The sequence below is a fragment of the Heloderma suspectum genome, chromosome 8 (assembly GCF_057233095.1).
Source record: "Heloderma suspectum isolate Gila_16-S chromosome 8, 16-S_ref, whole genome shotgun sequence".
NCBI lineage: Eukaryota > Metazoa > Chordata > Lepidosauria > Squamata > Helodermatidae > Heloderma > Heloderma suspectum.
In genome coordinates this window covers 506013-528771 of record NC_139465.1, presented here as the reverse complement: position 1 = coordinate 528771, position 22759 = coordinate 506013, and the positions used below count along the sequence as shown (strand labels likewise).

At 48.1% G+C, this 22759-nt stretch overlaps 2 protein-coding genes across 6 annotated transcripts; one reads left to right on the top strand and one right to left on the bottom strand.

The window, feature by feature from the left end:
• Positions 1–3039: 3039 nt before the first annotated feature.
• Positions 3040–9795, bottom strand: GABARAPL2 (GABA type A receptor associated protein like 2). 3 transcript variants are annotated; one of them, XM_084812515.1, is made up of 4 exons: positions 9654–9795; positions 9490–9545; positions 7996–8168; positions 3040–3554 (listed from the first exon to the last, which is right to left on the bottom strand). In XM_084812515.1, exons 1-4 carry the CDS (start codon positions 9685–9687, stop codon positions 3464–3466), a joined length of 354 nt encoding a protein of 117 aa, XP_084668641.1. In that variant the 5' UTR covers positions 9688–9795; the 3' UTR covers positions 3040–3463. The 3 variants fall into 3 exon arrangements, with proteins under 3 accessions (XP_084668641.1, XP_084668640.1, XP_084668639.1); XM_084812514.1 differs by having other exon boundaries at positions 9490–9795; XM_084812513.1 differs by lacking the exons at positions 3040–3554; positions 7996–8168 and having other exon boundaries at positions 8875–9545.
• A 124-nt stretch (positions 9796–9919) lies between these two features.
• On the top strand, positions 9920–16798 carry TMEM231 (transmembrane protein 231). 3 transcript variants are annotated; one of them, XM_084812506.1, is made up of 7 exons: positions 9920–10088; positions 10210–10382; positions 11607–11735; positions 13643–13744; positions 15515–15596; positions 15681–15786; positions 16386–16798. In XM_084812506.1, exons 1-7 carry the CDS (start codon positions 9953–9955, stop codon positions 16555–16557), a joined length of 900 nt encoding a protein of 299 aa, XP_084668632.1. In that variant the 5' UTR covers positions 9920–9952; the 3' UTR covers positions 16558–16798. The 3 variants fall into 3 exon arrangements, with proteins under 3 accessions (XP_084668632.1, XP_084668631.1, XP_084668630.1); XM_084812505.1 differs by having other exon boundaries at positions 13625–13744; XM_084812504.1 differs by having other exon boundaries at positions 13601–13744.
• The last annotated feature ends 5961 nt before the right edge of the window (positions 16799–22759 follow it).

Here is a 22759-nt window from a genome sequence, read left to right as displayed (position 1 = left end):
GTGGAGGAATTTTGGCCCACTATTCTTTACAACATTGCTTCAGTTCATTGAGGTTTGCGGGCATTTGTTTCTGCACAGCTCTCTTCAGGGTCCTGCCACAGCATTTCAATCGGGCTGAGATCTGGACTTTGACTGGGCCATTGCAACACCTTGATTCTTTTCTTTTTCAGCCATTCTATTGTAGATTGGCTGGTGTGCTTGGGATCATTGTCCTGTTGCATGACCCAATTTCAGCCAAGCTTTAGCTGTTGGAGAGATGGCCTCACATTTGACTCCAGAATATTTTGGTATACAGAGGAGGTCATGGTCGACTCAATGACTGCAAGGTGCCCAGGTCCTCTGGCTGCAAAACAAACCCAAATCATCACCCCTCCACCACCGTGCTTAGCAGTTGGTATGAGATGTTTGTGCTGATATGCTGTGTTTGGTTTTCGCCAAACATGGCACTGTGCATTACGGCCAAACATCTCCACTTTGGTCTCGTCTGTCCAAAGGACATTGTTCCAGAAGTCTTGTGATTTTTCAGATGCAACTTTGCAAGCCTAAGCCATGCTGCCATGTTCTTTTTAGAGAGAAGAGGCTTTCTCCTGGCAACCCTTCCAAACAAACCATACTTGTTCAGTCTTTTTCTAATTGTACTGTCATGAACTTTAACATTTAATGTGCTGAGGCCTGTAGAGTCTGAGATGTAACTCTTGGATGTTTTGCAGTTTCTCTGAGCTTGGGGTGAATTTGCTGGGACGTCCATTCCGGGGAAGATTGGCAACTGTCTTGAATGTTTTCCACTTGAGAATAATCTTCTTCACTGTAGAATGATGGACTTTAATTTGTTTGGAAATGGCCTTATAACCCTTCCCAGATTGATGGGCGACAACAATTGCTTCTCTAAGATCCTTGCTGATGTCTTTACTCTTTGACATTGTGTTAACACACACCTGAATGCTCGAGACCAGCAAACTCCTGAGACTTTGGCTTTTATAGAGGTGGTCACACTTGCCGATGATCAATTAATCAAGGGCATTTGATTAGCAGCACCTGGTTGCTACTTAGCCTCTTCATACCTATGGAAGCAGTGAGGGTGTACTTAGTTTTTCACACATGGCTTCTCCATTTTGGCTTTAGTTCTGTAAAATAAATAATGACACGGTATAATATGTCATGCATTGTTGTTCATCTGAGTTTGTATTTACCTAATTTTAAGACCTGCTAAGGACCAGATGATTTTTATTATGTCCTGATACGTAAAACCATAGAACTCAAAGAGGGCGTACTTTCTTTTTCACATGACTGTACATGTTCTGAGTTAAACGCTCAGTTTTGTATACACACTTGACATTTTGGGAAATGGCTGCAGAGTGAAACCACATCTTTAACAAATTGCACCAAGTGAGCATAAGAGCAGCCCTGATGCTGTGTCAGATCAAAGGCATATCTAGTCTAGCATTCCTTTTCCCACCATAACTAATCAGATGCCCCAGTGGGAAGCACACAAGCAGGATTCCCTTGGGCTCTTGCTCCTCAGGAACAGATATTCCAAGGCATGCGAACGCTGATCCTGAGGTAATACATAGGCATTGGTCACTTTAGATGACTGTCTAATATCCCTTTAAAGCTGGTACAGTGTAGGCTAGACAATGCTATTAGACAGATTCATAGCTGGTTGATGGATTGTTTCCAAAGCACGCTCCTCACTGACCAGACAAGTGGGGTGCTGTCTTGGGGCCAGTGTTCAGCATATTTAGAAATGACTTCTGCAAAGGAGTGGATGCTCATTAAACTTGCAGATGGCACTAAATTGAGTGGGGTAGCTACTATTTTAGAAGGCACTGGCACGATTGAGAACTGGGCCCAAACTAATAAAATTACATTCAACAGTAAAATGTAAAGCTCTGCATTTAGGTAAGCAAAATCAAGACGTATGAATGCAGGATGGGTGACATCTGGCTTGACAGCAGTACATGTAAGGAGGATCTAGTCAGACCTCACCTGGAGTATTGTGTCCAGTTCTGGGCACTGCAGTTTAAGAAGGATAACAAACATGTCCAGAGGATGGTGATGAAGATGGGGAGGGGCTTGGAGCCCTGTGAGGGAAGGTTGCAGGAGATGGGTATGTTTCAGCTGGAGAAGAGGCGGTATGATAGCCATCTTCAAATATCTGAAGGGCTGCAACATAGATGATGGGGAAGATTTGTTCCTTGTTGCTCCAGAGGGCAGGACCCAAAGAAACAGGTTCAAATGGCAAGAAAGGGGATTCTAATTAAACACTACAGAGAACTTCCTGATTGTGTGAGCTGTTTGACAGTGGGACAGGCTGCCTCAAAAGTGGTGGTTTCTGTTATAGATTTCTAAGAAGAAGCTGTACTACAGGGGTGCTGGAGTGGTGAATTTCTTGCATCAACAGAGCGCTTGACTAGGTGATCTTTTAAGGTCCCTAAGGTATAACCAGACTGAACTGTTGTTTACAGGTGGTGTCTCTGAAGAGAAGTCAAACAGGGATGACAAATAATAATATTTTAGAACTAGCGGATCATCGCAGCTCAAAGGCATTCAGCTGCAAGTCTTAAGACCTCAATTGTGAACTTGCTCACAATTTGTAACAGAATGAATTGGCCTCCTGTAACACCATTAACAACAACAAAATAACGGTTCCAGGGAGGAATCCAGGAAGCTACAGATTTGGCTACAGCTGTTACATATCCAAGAATGAGCAGCATGGCTTCTAGAAAAGGAAATCTGGCCTCCTCCATCTTACAAAATTGGTTGCAGGGGGCAACACACCTCATGAGGGAACAGCCCAGTAGGCAATGGCCCTCACAAAGTGTCAGAAGATTATTGTGACTGTTGAAGAGGAGTTTGCAGATGTCTTCCTAAGCTCTCTGGTGAATTTCTAGATCATTTGTTATCTTCTGCAAATGTGGCTACTTCCTTGTTCACTCCCTTACAAGAAGTGATCCTATTTACAGGATCTCTCCTTGTATGTTTGACCCTAGAATGCTATTCATAAGAAAGTAAAACTGAAGTAATATGGTAGAATTGAAATGTATTGGTGAGAGGAATTTTAATCATTGCTTCCTCAAGCAAAATTTATCAGGAACACTAACCAAGATCAACATATCAGCATCTTTAGACAGTTTAAGAATAACCTAGAAGCTTCCATTAATACAAAACTGTAATTATTAGTCAAAGCTTCATTTCAAAATTCCCTTCCTTTGTAATCCCTCTGCTAGCTTGAGTCAAATATTTAAATAATGCCATTAAATGTCTCCCAGAGGAAGGAGACTATGGAATTTACAGCTATGAGTACAATGCACAATGAGGAAATAAAACTCTTATAAATTATGAGGCTAAGCAACAAAAGTCTATCAATATATTAAATCAACCCAATGACAGATGCCGGATGTGCCTCGGGGTCATGATCACAAACAAGAGGCTATTTACAAGACACTGTGGGAAGGAGACGCACTCAGATGCCAAAGGTGTTTTCTCCACTGTAGGCTACGTACAAGAAGCCATCTTCATCCTTCTCCTTCTCATAAAGCTGCCCCATAGTCAAGCTAGAAGAAGAAAAACAAGGCAGTGAGGAAGTGACTAAGGCATTTAGGTGTCCACCAAGCAACAAAGAGGGAACGTAGCTCCTGGCAGATTTTCCATGAAACCTGTGCAATGTACAAAGCCCAATGCTTTCACCAAAATACATTGGGTGGATAAAAATGAAAATCACAAATCTAATTAAAATATCCTAAACTTATTTTTAAGTAGCCCTGTTAAAATAAAAACTGAATAAACATATATATCAGTAATGATCTCAGTTCGCCCTCTATAGTCAAAATGGCACCAAAATTTGCAGAATTAAAAACAGAAAGGGGATGGAAAACCAGGTGGGAGGGGCAATGGAACTGAAGATCCATACTCAACAGTATGTTACAGATCTTCAACTCCCCCTATTTCCCTTGTTCAGACTATGTGCTGTTAATTATATAGCAAAAACTGAAACACACACACAAAAGGTATAAGCAAACTGAAGGGAACCCCCCCACAAAAAAAATCTGATAGGAAATCCCTAAGAGTGGAACCTGACAAACAGCCCAATGAGGACAGCATGTGCCAAAGGCCATGGGATGCTGACTGACTGTTGCCAGGGGTCAACGATGCTGGACATGGGATAGAATAATGGAGTGGCTGGAACTGAACACGAGTACTCCACCCTGCAACCTTCTGTTGCAGATCCCACTTGGGGCGCAATCCTATAGTCACTCACTTGGGATTAGATCCCATTGAGCTGAATGGGTCTTGCCTCTGAGTAGACATGTATAGGATTGCACTGGGAGGGAGCAATCCTATGGCCATTAGACACTACCTAGAGGACCATAGGATTTCATAGAATCATAGAATAGTAGGGTTGGAAGGGGCCTACAAGGCCATCGAGTCCAACCCCCTGCTCAATGCAGGAATCCAAGTCAGAGCATCCCTGACAAATGGCTGTCCAGCCTCATCTTGAAGGCCTCCAGTGTGGGAGAGCCCACCACCTCCCCAGGTAATTGGTTCCATTGTCGTATTGCTCTTACAGTCAGGAAGTTTTTCCTGATGTTCAGCCGGAATCTGGCTTCCTGTAACTTGAGCCCATTATTCCGTGTCCTGCACTCTGGGATGATCAAGAAGAGATCCTGGCCTTCTTCTCTGTGACAACCTTTCAAGTACTTGAAGAGTGCTATCATATCTCCCCTCAGTCTTCTCTTCTCAAGGCTAAACATGCCCAGTTCTTTCAGTCTCTCTTCGTAGGGCTTTGTTTCCAGTCCCCTGATCATCTTGGTTGCCCTCCTCTGAACCCTCTCCAGTTTGTCTGCATCCTTCTGAAAGTGTAGTGCCCAGAACTGGACACAGTACTCCAGATGAGGCCTAACCAGTGCTGAGTAGAGGGGAACTAGGACTTCCCAAGATTTGGAAGCGATGCTTCTATGAATGCAGCCCAAAATGGCATTTGCCTTTTTTGCAGCCACATCACATTGTTGGCTCATATTCAGCTTGTGATCGACAATTCCAAGATCCTTCTGGCTTGTAGTGTGGTTGAGCCACGTATCCCCCATCTTGTAACTGTGCATTTGGTTTCTTTTTCCTAGGTGCAGAACTTGGCATTTATCCCTATTCAATGTCATTCTGTTGTTTTCTGCCCAGCACTCCAGTCTATCCAGATCACTTTGAATTTTGTTTCTGTCTTCCAAAGTATTAGCTATCCTGCCAAATTTTGTGTCATCTGCAAATTTGATCAGCATTCCCTGCACCTCCTCCTCCAAGTCATTCATAAAAATGTTAAAGAGCACTGGGCCCAGGACTGAGCCCTGCGGTACCCCACTCGTTACCTCTCCCCAGTTGGAGAAGGTCCCATTGATAAGCACTCTTTGAGTCCGATTCTGTAGCCAACTGTGGATCCACCGGATCGTTGTTTCATCTAGCCCACTTTGAGCTAGTTTGCTCATCAGGATATCATGGGGCACTTTGTCGAAAGCTTTGCTGAAGTCGAGGTATATGATGTCTACAGCATTCCCACGGTCTACAAGGGAGGTGACTTGATCAAAAAATGAGATCAGATTTGTCTGGCAGGACTTGTTTTTGACAAATCCATGTTGGCTTCGAGTAATCACGGCATTGTTGTCAAGGTGCTTCCAGATGGATTGCTTTATGATCTGCTCCAGAATTTTCCCAGGGATTGATGTCAGACTGCCTGGTCTGTAGTTCCCAGGTTCCTCCTTTTTACCCTTTTTGAAGATAGGGACAACGTTAGCCCTCCTCCAGTCATCTGGCACTTCCCCCGTCCTCCATGATTTCTCAAAGAGAATAGACAGTGGTTCTGAGAGTTCTTCTGCCAGTTCCTTTATGACTCTAGGATGCAGTTCATCTGGCCCTGGAGATTTGAACTCATTCAAAGTCATTAGGTGTTCCTTGACCATATGCCTATCGATCTCAAGCTGCAATCCTGCCCCTTCAGCCTGTACTTCGCCTTTGCCAGGGGGGTCATAGACCCTCTTTTGGGAGAAGACTGAGCCAAAGTAGGAATTGAGCACCTCTGCCTTTTCTTTGTCATCTGTTATCGTTTTGCCATCCTTATTTAATAGCTGAACCACCATTTCTTTCCTCTGCCTTTTACTATGCACGTAGCTGAAGAAAGCCTTTTTGTTGTTTTTAACATCCCTCGCTAACCTCAGCTCATTCTCAGCTTTAGCATTCCTGACGCCATCCCTGCAATTCTGTGCTATCTGCCTGTACTCTTCCTTTGTTACTTGGCCTTCTTTCCACTTCCTATATGTGTCCTTTTTTGTTTTCAGGTCATCCCTAAGCTTTTTGTGAAGCCACATTGGCTTCTTCTGTTGTCTTCCACCTTTTCTTCTTGTTGGAATTGCTTGTGATTGTACCTTGAGAATGTCCTTTTTTAAAAGCTCCCACCCATCTTGGACTCCTTTTCTCGCTAGCATCGCTTGCCGTGGGACCTTACTGATCATTGTTCTGAGTTTATGAAAATCAGCTTTCCTAAAATCCAGGGTACGCGTTTCGACTACAGTCTGACGTGATCTCTTCGTAGCTCCGCTTGGCGGTATCATTTGTTCCCACATGGCTGAGAAGAAAGGGATACCTGTCAGTGGGCTTTATGAGTGCAGGCAACCTTTCAGTCATGTCTCTAATCTGTCCTCCCGGGAGACAACATACCTGGCGAGTCCATGGGTCTTCGCGACATACTTGGGTCTCGATCCCACGCAGCAAGGAGTCTCCCACTACTACCACTCTTCTTCATCTTGTAGGCCTGGGTTTCATCGCTTCTGTTTGACTGACCTTTAGCCTCTTGCTCACTCTCATGCAGGTTCCCCTGTGATTCTTCCTCTGCAGGCTGTCCTCCAGTCTCATCCGCAAGTACCTGGAATCGGTTCCACAGCTCCACTGCTTCCACTGGTGCAGAGTGGCGTCTAGTTCTTCTTCTCCTAACTCTACTCTTCTCTTCTTCTCCTAACCTAATTTTTCTGTTTTTGGGAATCCAGGGCTCCAACCTTGGTTCCCAGAAACCACACTCCCCACCCCCTCGTGACTCCTCACCCTCTTATCACTAGTGTGGTTCTCTCTGCACTCAGAAACGGGGAGCATGGAGATAGGGAAAAGTGGACGGTCCCGGGGTAGGGAAAGAGAAGAGACAGAAGCCGTGTTATGCTGCTTCCTATGTGCCGCGTGGCCTCCTTCCCTCCCCAAAGCCATGGATAGACAGCGAAAATTAGCCGTCTAGCTAAAAATGCAGGGCAGCTGGAGCACAGCGGTGAAGATCACCTCTGTGCTATGGCTGCCCTGCACTGTATACTCGGCAGCCTCCAATCTCAATAGGATTGCACCCTTAATCTCTTAAAACTAAATAAATGGCCCCCTATCAAAAACATTTCTTAGCCTGCTTTTCTATGTAAATAAAGAACCATCGTGAGAAAACATTTTCCTATGCATGATGGGTTATATACTCATTTGAGAGAGGACCTAGGGACTGGCAAGTCATGACAGTCACAGGGAAACCAGCCCCTGGCTCTGGAAATGCTAGTCAGTAACCAAGCTCAACCACTGTGCCCACCTGGCTGATCTGGCATACTCCTGTGTATACTAGTTGAGGTCTGCCATGTGTTCAGCTCTCAAATTATGAATACTGACACACTTTAAATAAGCCAGGACATTTCCTTTATATCATGAACCTGGGTTGTCAACACAACTTGCTGGAAACCAGATAGTTTCCAAACACTTAGATAATCTCAGCTGATGCTGAAGGCCCCTTCCTTCCTCTTGGGGTTGCAAGATACACCTGGCAAGAATGGCTGCCACAGGGCTGAGTGCTTGCTGGGAGAGGCAGCAGCCCTTCCAGGGTAGGAGCCAAAGTGTGCCAGAGGAGGCTGTTTTGGCCATCAACATTTCCATAAAGAAAGGAGCAAGTGTTATCACATACATTCATGCACAACACAAAGGGAAGGCAACTCTCACCTGGACTGTGGGACAGTCTTATCTACAAAGAGGAATATCGCCTTCTCTGATGGCAGCTGAATCCTCTTCCTGATGATCCACATGAATTGAGCCACAGTAATATCTGATGGAACCAGGTACTTCCTCTTGTCAATGTCCACAATCTGAGAGCCAGAGACCTTTTCAACTATCACCTGCTCCAAGGAGAACAGAAAGCGGAGCTTTGTTAGGACCAGTCCTGCAACTAGAAGTCCCTGCCTCCATGTAGTCCAGTCATGGAAGGACATGATGGTATGAGGAACCACCACCAACCCACCCAGAATGCAATTTGAGCAACTGTTCCATTAAAATGCTAGAGTGAAGGAAAGAGAGGTGAAGAGTGACTTGGGTAATGCAAAGGCAACAAACTCAGTGATGGCTGGTGAGGCCCAAAAGAAAACTTAGCCAAGACCAATCCTGGCTCAGCTCTGGTATGTTGCAGCCTCTCAGTCCCATTGCCTGTACACTGTAAACAATCGTGTGTGTCTTAGCTGCCCTGTTGTCAACCATGGCCAGGATGGCCTTTTGCTAACTTCACTGGCACCCCAGCCGCGCCCTTTCCTGGTGGGGTCTGATTTGGCCACACATGCATTGATTGGTGACCCCCATGTGCTCTACGTAGAGCTGCCTTGGATGGATGCTTGAAAACTGCCATGGGCCCAAACTGTAGCTGCAAGGTCTCTGCCGCCTGGCACTCCTTACCTGCAACTTTATGCTTTTCATTTTTTTCAGGGCCAAGTGCAGCAGCTGACCTTTAAGTCCTAACTTACCTTATGGGGTTATTGTAAGGATCAGTCCTAGGCAGTGCTGGTGAAGTGCTTGGAAGCACTTATGCAAGTGTGAACAATGATCATTGCACTTATTATGACCTGGCTTGAGCTCAGAACCATCTGCCTACTTCCCCAGGCTGTCCTGGGAGGCCGTCAAGCACGTCCCCACACCCTCTCATGCGGGGCACAAGGCCAAGTGAGTGGGGTCTATTACAGCTCCCCCCCTTCTCTCCTGGCCTTCTGATACAACGTTCCTATGCAAAACAACTGTGGGGAATGGGAGCGGTTCTGCTGCTCCTGCCGCTCGACGCCTTTTGGCCAGTTCGTGCGGATGCCCAGTTCCTCCAGGGCGGCCGGAGACTGAGCTCCCCCCTCTCGCTCTGGCGGTTGGGAAGGCGAGACTCGCGGCACGGCCGGATGGGCAGACAGATGCCTGCCCGAATACCCTTTTCCCTCCCCGCCGGCCTGGCGCTCTCGGCAGGGCCACAGGCCCGCAAACGCCGGGCGAGGTAAGCCCTCCGCCGGGAGGCGAGTCTGGCCCTCCCGTGGGCGGGACCGGGTTTCCCGGCCCAGAGCGACGGGCCCGGCCCGGCGGCGACGCGCGAGGAGACGCTGCCCGGCGCAGGGGCGGCGGCCTTGGCGGCGGGGCCCGGCCACCCGCCCGCGGGGGGGCGGTCTCCTGGGCCGCCGCGGCGGCGAGACTCACCGGGACGCGGTCGGGGTACTTGGCCCGGATCTTGGCGGACTCCACGCAGCGGTGCTCTGCGGAGACACGGGGGGGGGAGAAGGGGGCGGCGTCAGGGGGGCGGAGCGGGGGCCCACCCGCCAGGGCTCGGGAGGGGGCTTCGGGCGGGGGCGGCCCCTCCTCACCCAGCGCGTGGTCCTCCTTGAACATCCACTTCATGGCGCGGCGGGGGCGGGCGGGCGGGCGGTCGGGTCCGGAGGGTCTCTCGGGCCTGTCGCGTCACCGTCACAACAACAACAGCGGCGGCGGCACTACAGCACGGCGGGCGGGACTTCCGGCGCAGGTTGCCCAGCAGTCAACCTGGGCGCGGGACTTCCGGGAGCTGGGCCTGGTCTCGTCCTCCTCACGTCCTTCCCACGCTGATTGGCTGTCAGCGCCCCGCCCCCCGCTTGCGGGCCGCGGCTGTTGCCTCGGTGACGGCGGCATGGCCTGGCTGGAGGTGTCGGCCGAGGGCGGCGGGAGGCGGCGGGCTGGGCTGTGGTCGGTGGCGGCGCTGGCGCTCCTGCTGCTGGGCGCGCTCACCTACGTGCCGCCGCTGCTGGTGGCCTACCGGAGCCACGGTGGGTGGGTGGGTGCGTGGGGAGGCGGGGGGGCCCGGGACGCCCCCGAGCGGCGCCGCCGCCGCCGCCGCCGCCGCCACCGCCACCGCCGCTTCTCTCTCTCTCTGTCGCCCCCGTCCAGGCTTCTGGCTGCAGCGGAGCAGCTACGCGGAGCAGCCGAGCGTCCGCTTCCGGCACGAGGCGCTGCTGCTGCTGGGACTGACGGAGGGCGGCGGCGGCGGCTTCGTGGGCTGGAGCTCCTTCCCGGCCTGCAACCGCCTCCTGGGCGCCCGCCTGCGCGTCCCCCTCGTCTCGGTAGGCGCCTCTGAGCGCGTGCAGACCGCCCGCCACGCCCCTCCCTAGCGCAGCAGGTCCAGCGAAGCCGCCCAGGGGCCTTTTGTCCACCGGAGCGTCGGGCCCGAATCCTTCCGCAGGGCAGTTGCTGCAGGGAGCCCCCCCGGGAGCCTTCCTTGAGGGGGGCGAGGGGGGGTGTCCTGGCGCCTTGGGGGCCCTGTCCATGCTGGGAAGTGGCAGCAGAATTGAGGCCGGCAGGCGGTCGGCTGAGGCGCCAATCTCCTCCCGTGACAGAGGCCCCGCCGCTCCTGCCTCAGCTGATTTTTTCCAGCCAGGATGGGGCCTGAGTCTGGTGGGGGGTTGCCGCCAGCATCGGTGCAGGAGGCTGAGCTGCCCATTTTCTGCATCGGTGGTCAAAGTGATGCTGTCTCAGAAAGGAGAGGCTTGGGCTCCTGGCACCTCTTAATTGGGTTAGAATAGGGGTGGTTTGGGCACGAAGCATGCTGGGAATTCATGGAAGTGGGCACTCAGGCTTGGGTGGGGTCCACCTTGCCTGGGCCAGTCATGACATGGAACAGCTTCGCTGGATGAGCCGTGGCAGATGCAATAGTAGCCGAGGAGGAGGATGCCTGTGCAGTTGCCACAGCAAAAGGAATCGTTGCCACAGCAAAAGGAATCGTTGCCACATTTGGTGGCCATCTCAGCTCCTTTTGTGCTGTGTACGGAAGACCCTCCTGAAGGCCAGGGAGCCTCCTGCTAATGAAGCAGTGGGACTGGGCACCTGACAGCAGTGTTTGCAGCTCCTGTTCTGCTGGTCCATTAGGCCACAGAGAAAGGAGTTGTAATGGCAACTGGCTATATCCACCAGAACATTGTGAAATCCAGTTGGCTCCACAGGTCTTTGGGGGCTCCCAGGCCTGTGAAGTTCACCTGATCTTCTGCTATTCATTGGTGGTTTGTCAGAGCTCCCAGATTCCACGCTTGCTCTGAAGGACCAGCAGTGATCTGGGTGACTTCTAGGCTCCCTCTGTGACCAGCTTGGTGCAGGGTTATCCTGTACCTGAACAATATGTTGTTTTATTCTACTATTGCAAGGTGCTGTGGGATGGGCACCCTGGCCTGTATTGAATTTGGCCGCTGTAATAGGGATGGGGGTTTCCTACTTTTCTAACTCTGCATCTCTAGAGTAACTGAGATGATTGCTACGATACTTGGTTTAGTAAAAGTTTCTGTTCTACCTGTTAGGCCAGAGAGGAAGACACAAATCAAGATGGAATATTGGACCTGTTAGATTTTCAGCTGGAGCTTCCGCTACAATCTACAGAGCAAGTAGTGGGAATTCAGCTTCTTCTTACCTTCACCTATCAGTTGCATGTGAGTATCCCAAGCTATTTACATATGTTCTCCTGTCTTTATAATGTTTGGCAAATAAAATGCATGCTATCCTGGACAACCCGGTATATATGAGGACAGCTGGTCTAAATTGGTCATTCAGCTACAGTGACTGATGCAAGTTAGTCAGCATTGTTACCAAAACGTACCCTTGTGCCAGGCTAATCAAATGTGACATTTGGGATCTTATAGAGGGGAGGGTATAAACAGCACAACCGCACAGAATTCCCTTAGTGCAAATATTCTTTTATTGTTATAATTATAGGCAAGTATGCAGAATTCTAATGATTCATACATACCGCTCAGTACAATGGGCAGCCAACTTCCAAACAGTCAGACTTTAACTCTGGAGGTAGGGGACCCAGCTGTGTGCACGACACCAATGGTTGGGGCTCTCCATCATTTTGCCCTCTTTTTCTTATATTGATATTAACATTTCAACAGAGCTGAGCAGAAAATGCCCTTGTAATAGGAAGCTCCCGCCTTTGCTGCTGTGTCAGCATGCTCTCTTTCCCAGGCTTTGCTCTTTTCTGTCTTCTTGCAAGGCCACAACATTTGCTGTCTCTTATCACAAGCTCACCAACTGTCTGGGACATGTTATTAAACATTCAGCCTTTGGCATTCCCTTTAGGTGCTATAATTGTCCTAATATCTTGGGAATCCCACTCTTTTCCTCCTTACCTCACAGTCTGCTGGAATCCACCATTTTTATACCTCTCACACACATTCACTGCTCTACAGTATCCCATGCTCAGGTAGCAGCCACGAAGAGGCTTGCAGCACTCTAAAGACAAAGATATTTATAGCATACTCCCTCTGCGTGGATGCTCAGAAGTTAGTCCTGCTGTGTTTAGAGCCCTACTGTGTGTCCTTCTGAGCCAAAGCCTTCATGGAAGAGGGGAGATCAGATGGAAGAATTGCTGCTGACTGGCAAGTCAGGAGAAGCTGTGTGTACAGCCCAGTGCTTAGTGTTACTCAAACTAAACCAATTTTAGGAAAAATTTAGGAACTCTACATTACACTGATGGTAATCTAATAGAGGGTGCAGTTCTGCTTACCACACCTCAAAAAAGATATTGTAGAGCCAGAGAAGGGCAACCAAAATGATCAAGGGACTGGAGCAACTTCCCTGTGGGGAAAGATTACAACATCGGGCTGTTTAGCTTAGAAAAAGGGTGAGTGAGGAAAGACATGATAGAAGTATATAAACGTATGCATGGTGTAGTGAAAGTAGATAAGTAGACATTTTTCTCTTTCTCCTATAATACTAGAACCCAAAGGGATCATCCCATAAAGCTGATTTGGGACATATAAAAGGATCAACTTCTTCACACAGTGAATAGTTAAACTGGAATTTGCTTCTACAAGATGTAGTAAAGGCTGCAAACTGGACTGGCTTTAAAACTGGATTAGACAGATTTATGGAGGATAAGGCTATTAGTGGCTAATAATCATGATGGCTGTATATTTTTCCAGTATTGGAGGTAGTATGCGTCTTAATACCCTTTGCTAGGGAATATGAGCAGGAGGGCACTATTGTGCTCTTGTCCTGTTTGCGGGCTTCCCAGAGGCATCTGGTTGGCCTACTGAAGGCCTTTGGTCTGATCCAGCAAAGCTCATGTCAGCTGAGTTGCATTCCCCACCCCCATTTTAGCTCCTTCTTTTTAACAGCCCTGTTTTGATCACTCGGATAGCTCATTCCTCAGTCCAGGCCAGTGGAGACCATACTTTTTATTTTATGGGTGCAACGTGTTGGTGTCTTGGCAATTTCTGTCATTTTTGTGTCTATTGCTAACTGGTACTAAAGGTTGGACTGTGAACAAGTGCCCCCCCCCCCCACCTTTCAGAGAATGTCTGCATTTGTGATGCAGAGCATGGCCTTTCTGCAGTCCTTTTCTCCTGTGCCAGGAACACGGATTTTTGTGAGCGGAGACCTGAAGCTTCATCAGAGGCAGCCACTTGGTCATGCGGGGCTGGACAGCAGATACAATGTGAGTGGCCCCTCTCCGTTTTGTCATGTGTGTGGTCCTTCGCAATGTCTTTTCCATTGCAGCTGATGTGGCTGGAATGGTATGTGGCACTCAAAATGTAGTCATGCCAGTGAAGTGGGTAGTGCTGGGTATATTCAGTATGAGGTGAAATCACAAATCATTAGGAATCTTCTCCTATTTCAAAGTTCAGGAAATGGTGGAAGGGTTCATGTGGTGGTGCTTGCTATGGAAAAGTTAGGAAAACTGCCTCTGGGATTGGTGGGGTTTAAAATCCCTGTTCCTATTCCATGTGGTTAATGAATTTGGAAGTGCCTGGTGAAGTGAACATCCAACAGGTTATAAGACAAAGGAAATGCTGTTTTCAGACAGCACAGAATTCACCTGCAAAGTACTCTGAGAAAGGTATTACCTGATAATGATCTTACAGAGTGTTAAGGAGATATCAGAAAGTATATCATTAGTTGTCACCTGGAGGCAATAAGTATTAACACAACCTGCGTGGCCAAGGCCTGGAATGGACTGGGCGACAGCAAGCCCACCTCTATTTCTGCTACATTGAGATCAGATTAAAGCAAAATTGCCAGTCCAACCCTGGCTCAACCAAGCCTACTAACATTTTAGCTGCTCCCAAATTTAGAATATTTTAAATTTTGGTACGTAGAGGGCTTTTTTTGTCCATCAGTTAGGTCTCCTATAGAAAGTAAACAAATGTCTGGAGATATTCTTTAAAATCTAGATTTCCCCTTTTATTTCCTTTTGCAGCTATGCCAAGATAGGAGTTTTATAGTCTTTCATTGTCAGTCAGGTAGGGTATATCTGTTATGGCTACAACAGTCCCACTGGGCATTCTTTTTTATAGAAAATGGTCTTATCTTATTAGTTTCCAACTAGCACCATCCTGTATCTCAAAGGGAGTTACATTGGTATTCCACAGTGTGTATATGTGTGTGTGTGTGTGTGTGTGTGTATAGATATGCGTATATGCGCGCTGATGAAAGGGGAAATACATATTACACATTCTTTCATAGTACTTGAATAAAACACCAGAAAATATTCTGACAGAACCGTTAACAGCTGTTAACATGGTTTATATTATTTTTTGCCATAGCTGCTAAGAAGTTACATGCACATTTTGAATAACTTGTTAGGGTGCAATCCTTTCAGGATGGCTGTTGAGCCTCCAAACCTGGAGGCTTACAGCCATTCAGTGCAGAGCAGCAGCAGCAGCAGAGGTGAGGGAAAGAGGCTGGGGAGGCCGCTGGATACAGCGTAGGCCAGCCTCCCCAGTCCCCTCCCTGCCCACTCGCACGCCCCCTTCACCTTCCCTCTGAGGTTGCTGTTGCAACCTTAGGGAGGCAGTTGGCGCGGTTCTCTCCGTGCCAGCGGGGAGCGGGAGTGGGCAGGGAGCTTGGACTCCAGGACCTCAGATCCAGGAATCTGAACTATCCTATGGCCTCCCAGACTCCATATAGGGGCCATAGGATTGCTCTCCCAGTTATTTTAAATTGAATTTATTAATATAAGCAGCAAACATGGTGGATATGGATTTTAACCATGATTGATTTTTATGAACATCGCCGAAGTATATTATCTTTTGTCAATCAACATGTTTGGATTGAGAGCACTCGCCAAGGGTTTTGGCTGTATGCTTCAACGTTTTACACTAGCTGTCCCCCAGTATGGCAAGCATGTGTCCACCCAGGTCTGCCTGAACCTATGCATGAACGTGCTGTTCTTGTTTCCTAATGCGAAATCATCTTATTGTGACAGGTATCTGTGATCAATGGTACAAGCCCTTTTGCCCAGGACTATGATCTCATTAAGATCGTTGCAGCCTATCAGGAGAGAAATGGTAAGTCCATGTTGTACATGGGTTAGCTAACACCTGGCTAACTGTGGCCAAGTGCCCTCAGGATGGTTGTTGTTTTCTTTGCAGTCACAACAGTGTTGTCTGGTCCCAGCCCCATCTGGGTGGTTGGAAGAGCACCCAGTGAGCCGTTTGTGATCCAGGCCATCATCCGCTACCCAGTGGAACTGATTGCATATCCTTTGGCTGCCAGGCTGCTGTGGGTTGTCGCATTTGGCCTGTCTCTGGCATGACAGCAGTGGGAGCCGTTTTGAGTTGGGTTGGGTAAACGTGGCAGTTGCTGGGCAGCGCTCTGTGACTTAAATAAGCAGGCAGTGGCCGCTGCTGCGTTAAGCCAAAAGCCAAACTCTGCAGTAGGTGACCCCCGATGAAGGATTCTGCGTAACACAAGTGGTGATGAAACTCTAGGCCAGTAGTAGGGAGGCTGATGTCCTCCAGATATTCTGGCCTATTACTCCCATAATCCCTGACCATTGGCTATGCTGGCTGGGACTTATGGGATTTATAGTCCAAAATAGCTGAGGGTACCAGGTTACCTACCCTGCTGTAGGCCATCAAAAGTGCCGGTGAAAGAGCTCATTTTATGTTGACCATCACATCTGTCGGGAGAAGGGAGCTCCCCCTCTGCTGGGTCTCCTGTGTTTCTTGAATGCCCTCAGCCACCTTTCGTTCTGGATATTTTTCCAGTGTCTCACTGTACTCACCTTTGAGATGTATATTCTTGAACTTGTGTGAAGACACTTGACATTCCAAATATTCCTTGACTCTTGCTACTTATCAGCCAGGCTTCTGGGAGATGATTAAGTTTGCTTGGATTCAGTATGTCAGCATTCTGCTGATCTTCCTTTGGATATTTGAGAGAATCAAAAACTTCCTTCTCCGGAATCAAGTGCTAACCACAGTCCCAGTGTCACCGCTGTTGTCCTATAAAGAGCACCAGTCCTGAACATACTCCTAGTCCTTAACCACCCATAGGATAAAAAAAATTACCTTGCTTCCACCCTCGTTTTGCATCTGGAAGATGGGGCGGCACCTGTGCATTTGGGATCATGTGCTGTGATTGCTTCTTGCAAGAGCTGAACAAACTATTTCAAGCCAGAGATTTCAGTCTGTGCTGTCTGAGCAGCAGGGGTACTAGAGGCGGGTGTCCTTTGTATATAAGTTCCGATAATAAATCGTACTGATTACATTTGTAGTTTCACCACTGAATTTCAGATATGCAGGTCTGGTAAACCCTAACTCCGATATCGCAACAGAGTACAGGGTTTTAAAGACAGAGATTGAAACACTACCCTGTGAAACATAGAATCATAGAATAGTAGGGCTGGAAGGGGCCTACAAGGCCATAGAGTCCAACCCCCCCGCTCAATGCAGGAATCCGAGTCAGAGCATCCCTGACAGATGGCTGTCCAGCCTCATCTTGAATGCCTCCAGTGTGGGAGAGCCCACCACCTCCCCAGGTAATTGGTTCCATTGTCGTGGAAAGACTGGCATTCCCTGTACAGCAGTATATTGCGTTTCTAGGAAGAGAGCATAAGCTAAGCTGTAGAGTCTAAGAATGTAAGAACATAAGAGCCATGCCTGATCAGACCAAGAGTCCGTCTAGTCTAGCATTCTTTTCACACAGTGGCCAACCAGCTGTCGACCAGGAATCCACAAGCAGTGCATGATTGCAACAGCACCCTCCCACCCATGTTCCCCAGCAACAGGTCTGAGAGAAGGGAGGCCAGGGAGAAAACTACCCATCTCCCACAGGACAGCATGCATATCCATTTTAATGTTTTAAATTTTATGCATGTATTCTAGGAATTTATAACCTGTACTCCAGTATATTCTCTAGACTGCCTACAAAAAAAAAAGTAAAATCAATGTAAAACAGAATCATTAAACCACTACAATATAAAAGCAGTCAGCAGAAATAAAACAAATAGAAAAAAGCATAAAAGCAACAAGCAGAAGACTAAAAGCTTGGGCCAATAAAAAGGTCTACACCTGGTGCTGAAATAACATCACGGCAGGTTCCGCTTGGGGAGTGAATTTTTTGCCTGCCAGAAAGATCTGTAGTGCTCAGTTATGCAAAGAGGCAGACAGGTGTACCAACGGAAATGCAGCCCAAACTGTCATCGGGTAGGAAAACTGGAAATGCAGCAGTAGCAGGGTACCTTTTATCAGGGCTAAATAAAATGTCACAAAATAGTTAGTGCCTTTAGTGACAATTATTTTAAAACCGTGTAAGCCACCTTTTGGGGTAGACCCTCCCAAGGTGGTACAGAACAAAATTGGAGAGACAATGAAACAATACTAAAAATAAGAAAATCACATTTAACAAAACCAAATAGCACCATATGCACCAATAAAGTCCAAACTCAATTATAGGCAAAGGTACACAAATAGGTGCTTAGGACACACCTGAAGGCATGTGACGAAGGGGTGTGGTGGACATCAATTGGAAATGAGCTGGAAGTCCCGATCCCTGCCAGCCTGTTTTGACAGGCAGGCACATAAGCAGGTCCTTTGATGTTGATCTCGGAGTGCGGGCAGTTTGGTCAGTAACCTGGGCCCCAATCATGCAGGGCAGGACCTCAGACCTGGAGGCCAAATCCACCCCTTGAATTCCCCAGACCACCATGCCCCCTATCCTTTTCCCCCTGGCTGCCCATCGTTCAGTGCTTTCTCAGCTTTTATGCATTTCTCTCATTCTAAAGAGCTGAAATGCCTCTTCCAAAGTGTAGTTTCTGGCACCAAGAGCTTTAAGCTACAATATGCTGGTGTTTTGGCTCCGCTCAACCATTGGCATGCTGTTCCTGAGCAATCCAAAATGGAATTCGACCCTTGGGCTCAAAGAGGTTTAAGGGCCTTAACTGTCACACAGCACTTTCAGTTAGCCCCTATGTGCATTGGTGAGTCCGACTGGCTGGCACCTGGCATTTTGTGCCAGTTGAGGTTTCCAAAATGTATTCAAGGGCAGCCCCACATAGACTATGGTGTCCAGCCTAGATGTCACTTCCCCGACCTGGTGCCCTCGAGATGCTTTGGATGCCCAACTCCAACATTCCTGACCCTTGGCTATGCGAACTGGGGCTGATGGGGAGTCCAAAACATCTTGAGGGCTCCAGATTGGGGAAGGATGCATAGATGACTGAAGCCAGGTCCACCCTCCAGCTCCAGTTGCAGGTGCCGTGCCAGCCTAAGCCGCTAAAACACACTCCTGGCTGCCCGCCCCCACCACAAGACTCAAGCCCTTCAGGGAGATCCAAGCCTCCATCCCACATATTCTATTTCCCTGCCTGCGGGACCTCCTGTCTGGATTAGCCTTCAGCTTGTTCACCCTCATCCATCCCCAAACTGCCTCCAGACACCAAGGCTGTTCTCTCCCAAAACCAGGTCTGAAAACTGGATTATCAAAGTTATTTGTTACATCTGTATCCTGCCTTTTCCTCCAAGGAGCCCCAGGCGGTGTACATGATCTTCCTCCTCTGTGAGGTGGGATAGGATGAGAGTCAGTGACTGGCCCAAAGTCACCCAGAGAATGTCATGGCCGAGCAGGGACTTGAACCCAGGTCTCCCAAGCCCCAGTCCGACACCCTAACCACTATACCACACTGCCTCTGGAAACACTACACTGGTTTGGAATGGATCATATTATAATCAACATCATCCAACACTGCCTAGAATTAGGAAGCCACAACACCGCCAACACCTGCACTGCCGCCTGCTGGTGGATGGGGGGGTGGGGGATACGGCAGCTCCAAGGGATTCTCTGTGGACAGAGTGTGCATTTTTCTTCCCAAATTTGTGCAGGTAGGCTGAGCTTTCCTTTACAAAACTCTTCTACACTAAACAAAGTTGTTGTTGTTGTTATTTATTACATTTCTATACCACCCAATCGCTGAAGCTCTCTGGGTGGTTTATAAAGATTAAAAACATTAAAAATACAATATACAGAGATTAAAAACCATTTACATAAAAACATATGAACAGACAATATACACAAAAGAAACATATCTAAAACAACTTCAAACAATCTCAAAAGCAAACAACTATAACCATAAGACATTCCAGAATCGATTAAAAGTAATCATATGCTGCCGAATGCCTGGGAAAAGAGAAAGGTCTTAACCTGGTGCCGAAAAGATAACAATACTGGCACCAGGCGGGCCTCATCAGGGAGATAATTCTATAATTTGGGGCCCACCCCCGAGAAGGCCCTCTCCCTTGTCGCCGTCTTCCGAGCTTCCCTCAGTGTAGGCAACCAAAGGAGGGCCTTAGATGTTGAGCGTAGTATATGGGTAGGTTCACGTTGGGAGAAGTACTCCATCAGGTATTGTGGTCCCAAGCCGTATAAAGCTTTATAGGTTAAAACCAGCACCTTGAATTGGGCTTGGAAACATACAGGCAGCCAGTGAAGCAGGCCAAAGTCAGTCTTTTATGTTCGGACCTTCTGGTCCCCATTATCAATCTGGCCGCCGCATTTTGCACAAACGGCGGCTTCTGAACTGTCTTCAAAGGCAGTGCCACATAGAGTGCATTGCAGTAATCTAACCTGGAGATTAACAGAGCATAGACAACTGAAGCCAGGTTATCCCTGTCCAGATAGGGGCATAGCTGGGCCACCAACCAAAGTTGGTAGAAGGCACTCCTTGCCCCCGAGGCCACCTGAGCCTCAAGTGACAAAGATGGCTCAAGGAGAACCCCCAAACGATGAACCTGCTCCTTCAGGGGGAGTGCAACCTCATCCAGAACAGGCTGAGCACCTGCCATCCTGTCGAAGAGCCACCTACCAACAGCATCTCAGTCTTGTCTGGACTGAGTTTATTAGCCCTCATCCAGTCCATTGTTGCAGCCAGGCACCATTTTAGCACATCCACAGCCTCGCCTGAAGAAGATGAAAAGGAGAAATAGAGCTGCCTGTCATCACCATGCTGATGACAACGCACCCCAAAACTCTGGATGACCGCACTCAACGGTTTCATGTAGATGTTAAATAGTGTTAGGGAAATATCCAAGGCAGGTTAGGTTGAACAGTCAGAAATTTATTAAAGCACATTATGGTCATGGGAGAGACAGACAAAACTGTCTCGCTCTAAAAAGAAGAAAACAGGATGCATTTATACAGACTGAAAGTTGGAGAACAAAGAAAACACACTACACATGCTCAGAAACCAATTGGTGCTCAGCAACAGTCCTATCAGAACAGCAGCCTTCTTATCTTTAGGGATGAGTTACTTTGGTGGATAGGAATTCCTGCTTATGAGCAAGTTACAATTACCTTATCATCATCAGACACACACACACTCTCTCAATCCCATCAGGCACCTTGTCTGAACCAAACTACTTACAAGAAGTCTGTTTCCCACCTCCCAGCTGAGCAGAGCTGAGCAGAGCAGAGCAGAGCAAGCTGCTCCAGGGACTACAGAAGCAGGCAAGCTTCCAGAGAGCGAGCAAACAGAGCGAGCGGACAGGGGAAGCAAACAGGAGTTGGTCGGGGAGTTCGGCAGGGGAGGTCAAGGGGGAGGCCCCTAACATTTTTTTTAATTTTTTTTTTACTAACTTTTTTCCATTTATTTGTCTTGTAACACACACTTTCACACCAGTGGGACTCTGCTTTTAACCTCTACTGAGTAGAGGAGCAGGCACAGGCTAGTCTAGAACAATCACAAAGCTAGACACAAAAAGGGAAAAGAGGCTATGGAAGGACAAGACTCTCCAGTGGTGGTGATCTGCAAGGTGTGTGCAATGTTTGTTTTCTTGCCTGAGAACAACATGGCCTACACCTGCAACAAGTGCAAGATTATCACGCTGCTGGAGGAAAAAGTAAGTGGACTGGAGCGGCGACTGTCGACCCTCCGGGGATTAAGAGAACACGAAGAGTTCTTGGACAGAATGGGGGAACTACAGCAGCAAAGGGCAGACCAGAAGCTTGAAGAGCAACAGCAAGATGAGGCAGTGGGAAATGCTGAGGTGAAGAAAAATGGAATAGAGGATACTCCTTGGAAAACGGTGACAGTTAGGAGAAGAAGAACTAGACGCCACTCTGCACCAGTGGAAGCAGTGGAGCTGTGGAACCGATTCCAGGTACTTGCAGATGAGACTGGAGGACAGCCTGCAGAGGAAGAATCACAGGGGAACCTGCATGAGAGTGAGCAAGAGGCTAAAGGTCAGTCAAACAGAGGCGATGAAACCCAGGCCTACAAGAAGAAGAAGAGAAGAGTGGTAGTAGTGGGAGACTCCTTGCTGTTTGGGATCGAGACCCAAGTATGTCGCGAAGACCCATGGACTCGCCAGGTATGTTGTCTCCCGGGTGGACGGATTAGAGACGTGACTGAAAGGTTGCCTGCACTCATAAAGCCCACTGACAGGTATCCCTTTCTTCTCATCCATGTGGGAACAAAGGATACCGCCAAGCGGAGCTACGAAGAGATCACGTCAGACTTTGAAGCTCTGGGAAGGAAACTCAAGAACTTTGGGGCCCAGATAGTTTTCTCATCCATCCTTCCAGTAGTTAGAAGAGGGATAGAAAGGGAACGAAAAATACTCCAGGTGAATGACTGGCTACGTAGGTGGTGCCGACGAGAGAGATTTGGATTCTGGGACCACGGGCTATACTTCCTGGAAGATGGGCTGTTGGCTAGGGATGGGTTGCACCTCACAAAGGCTGGGAAGAATGTGTTTGGCCACAGCATGAAGAACTTCATCAGGAGGGCTTTAAACTGAATCCTACGGGGAAGGGAGATGTAATGTTGGGGGTAACAATGGACGTAGGCGCATGCACTGCAACAGAGAGAACAGCTCTGATAGCGCCCAATAATAGTCTTCAGACACATGTAGGAAGAAAGCCAGACTATGAAGCACGTGGTCTCCGACGTCTATATACTAATGCCCAGAGTATGGGAAACAAACAGAACGAACTTGAACTCTTAATAAAAGAGGGAAATTATGACTTGATAGGTATAACTGAGACTTGGTGGGATGACTCTCATGACTGGAATACAGCAATGGAAGGATATAACTTGTTCAAAAAGAAGAAGAGGAACAGAAAGGGAGGTGGGGTTGCACTGTATGTGAAAAATACGTATCTCTGCACAGAAATACAGGAGGAGGAGCTTGGTGGCCCCATCCAGAGCATCTGGATCAAAATAAATGGAGCA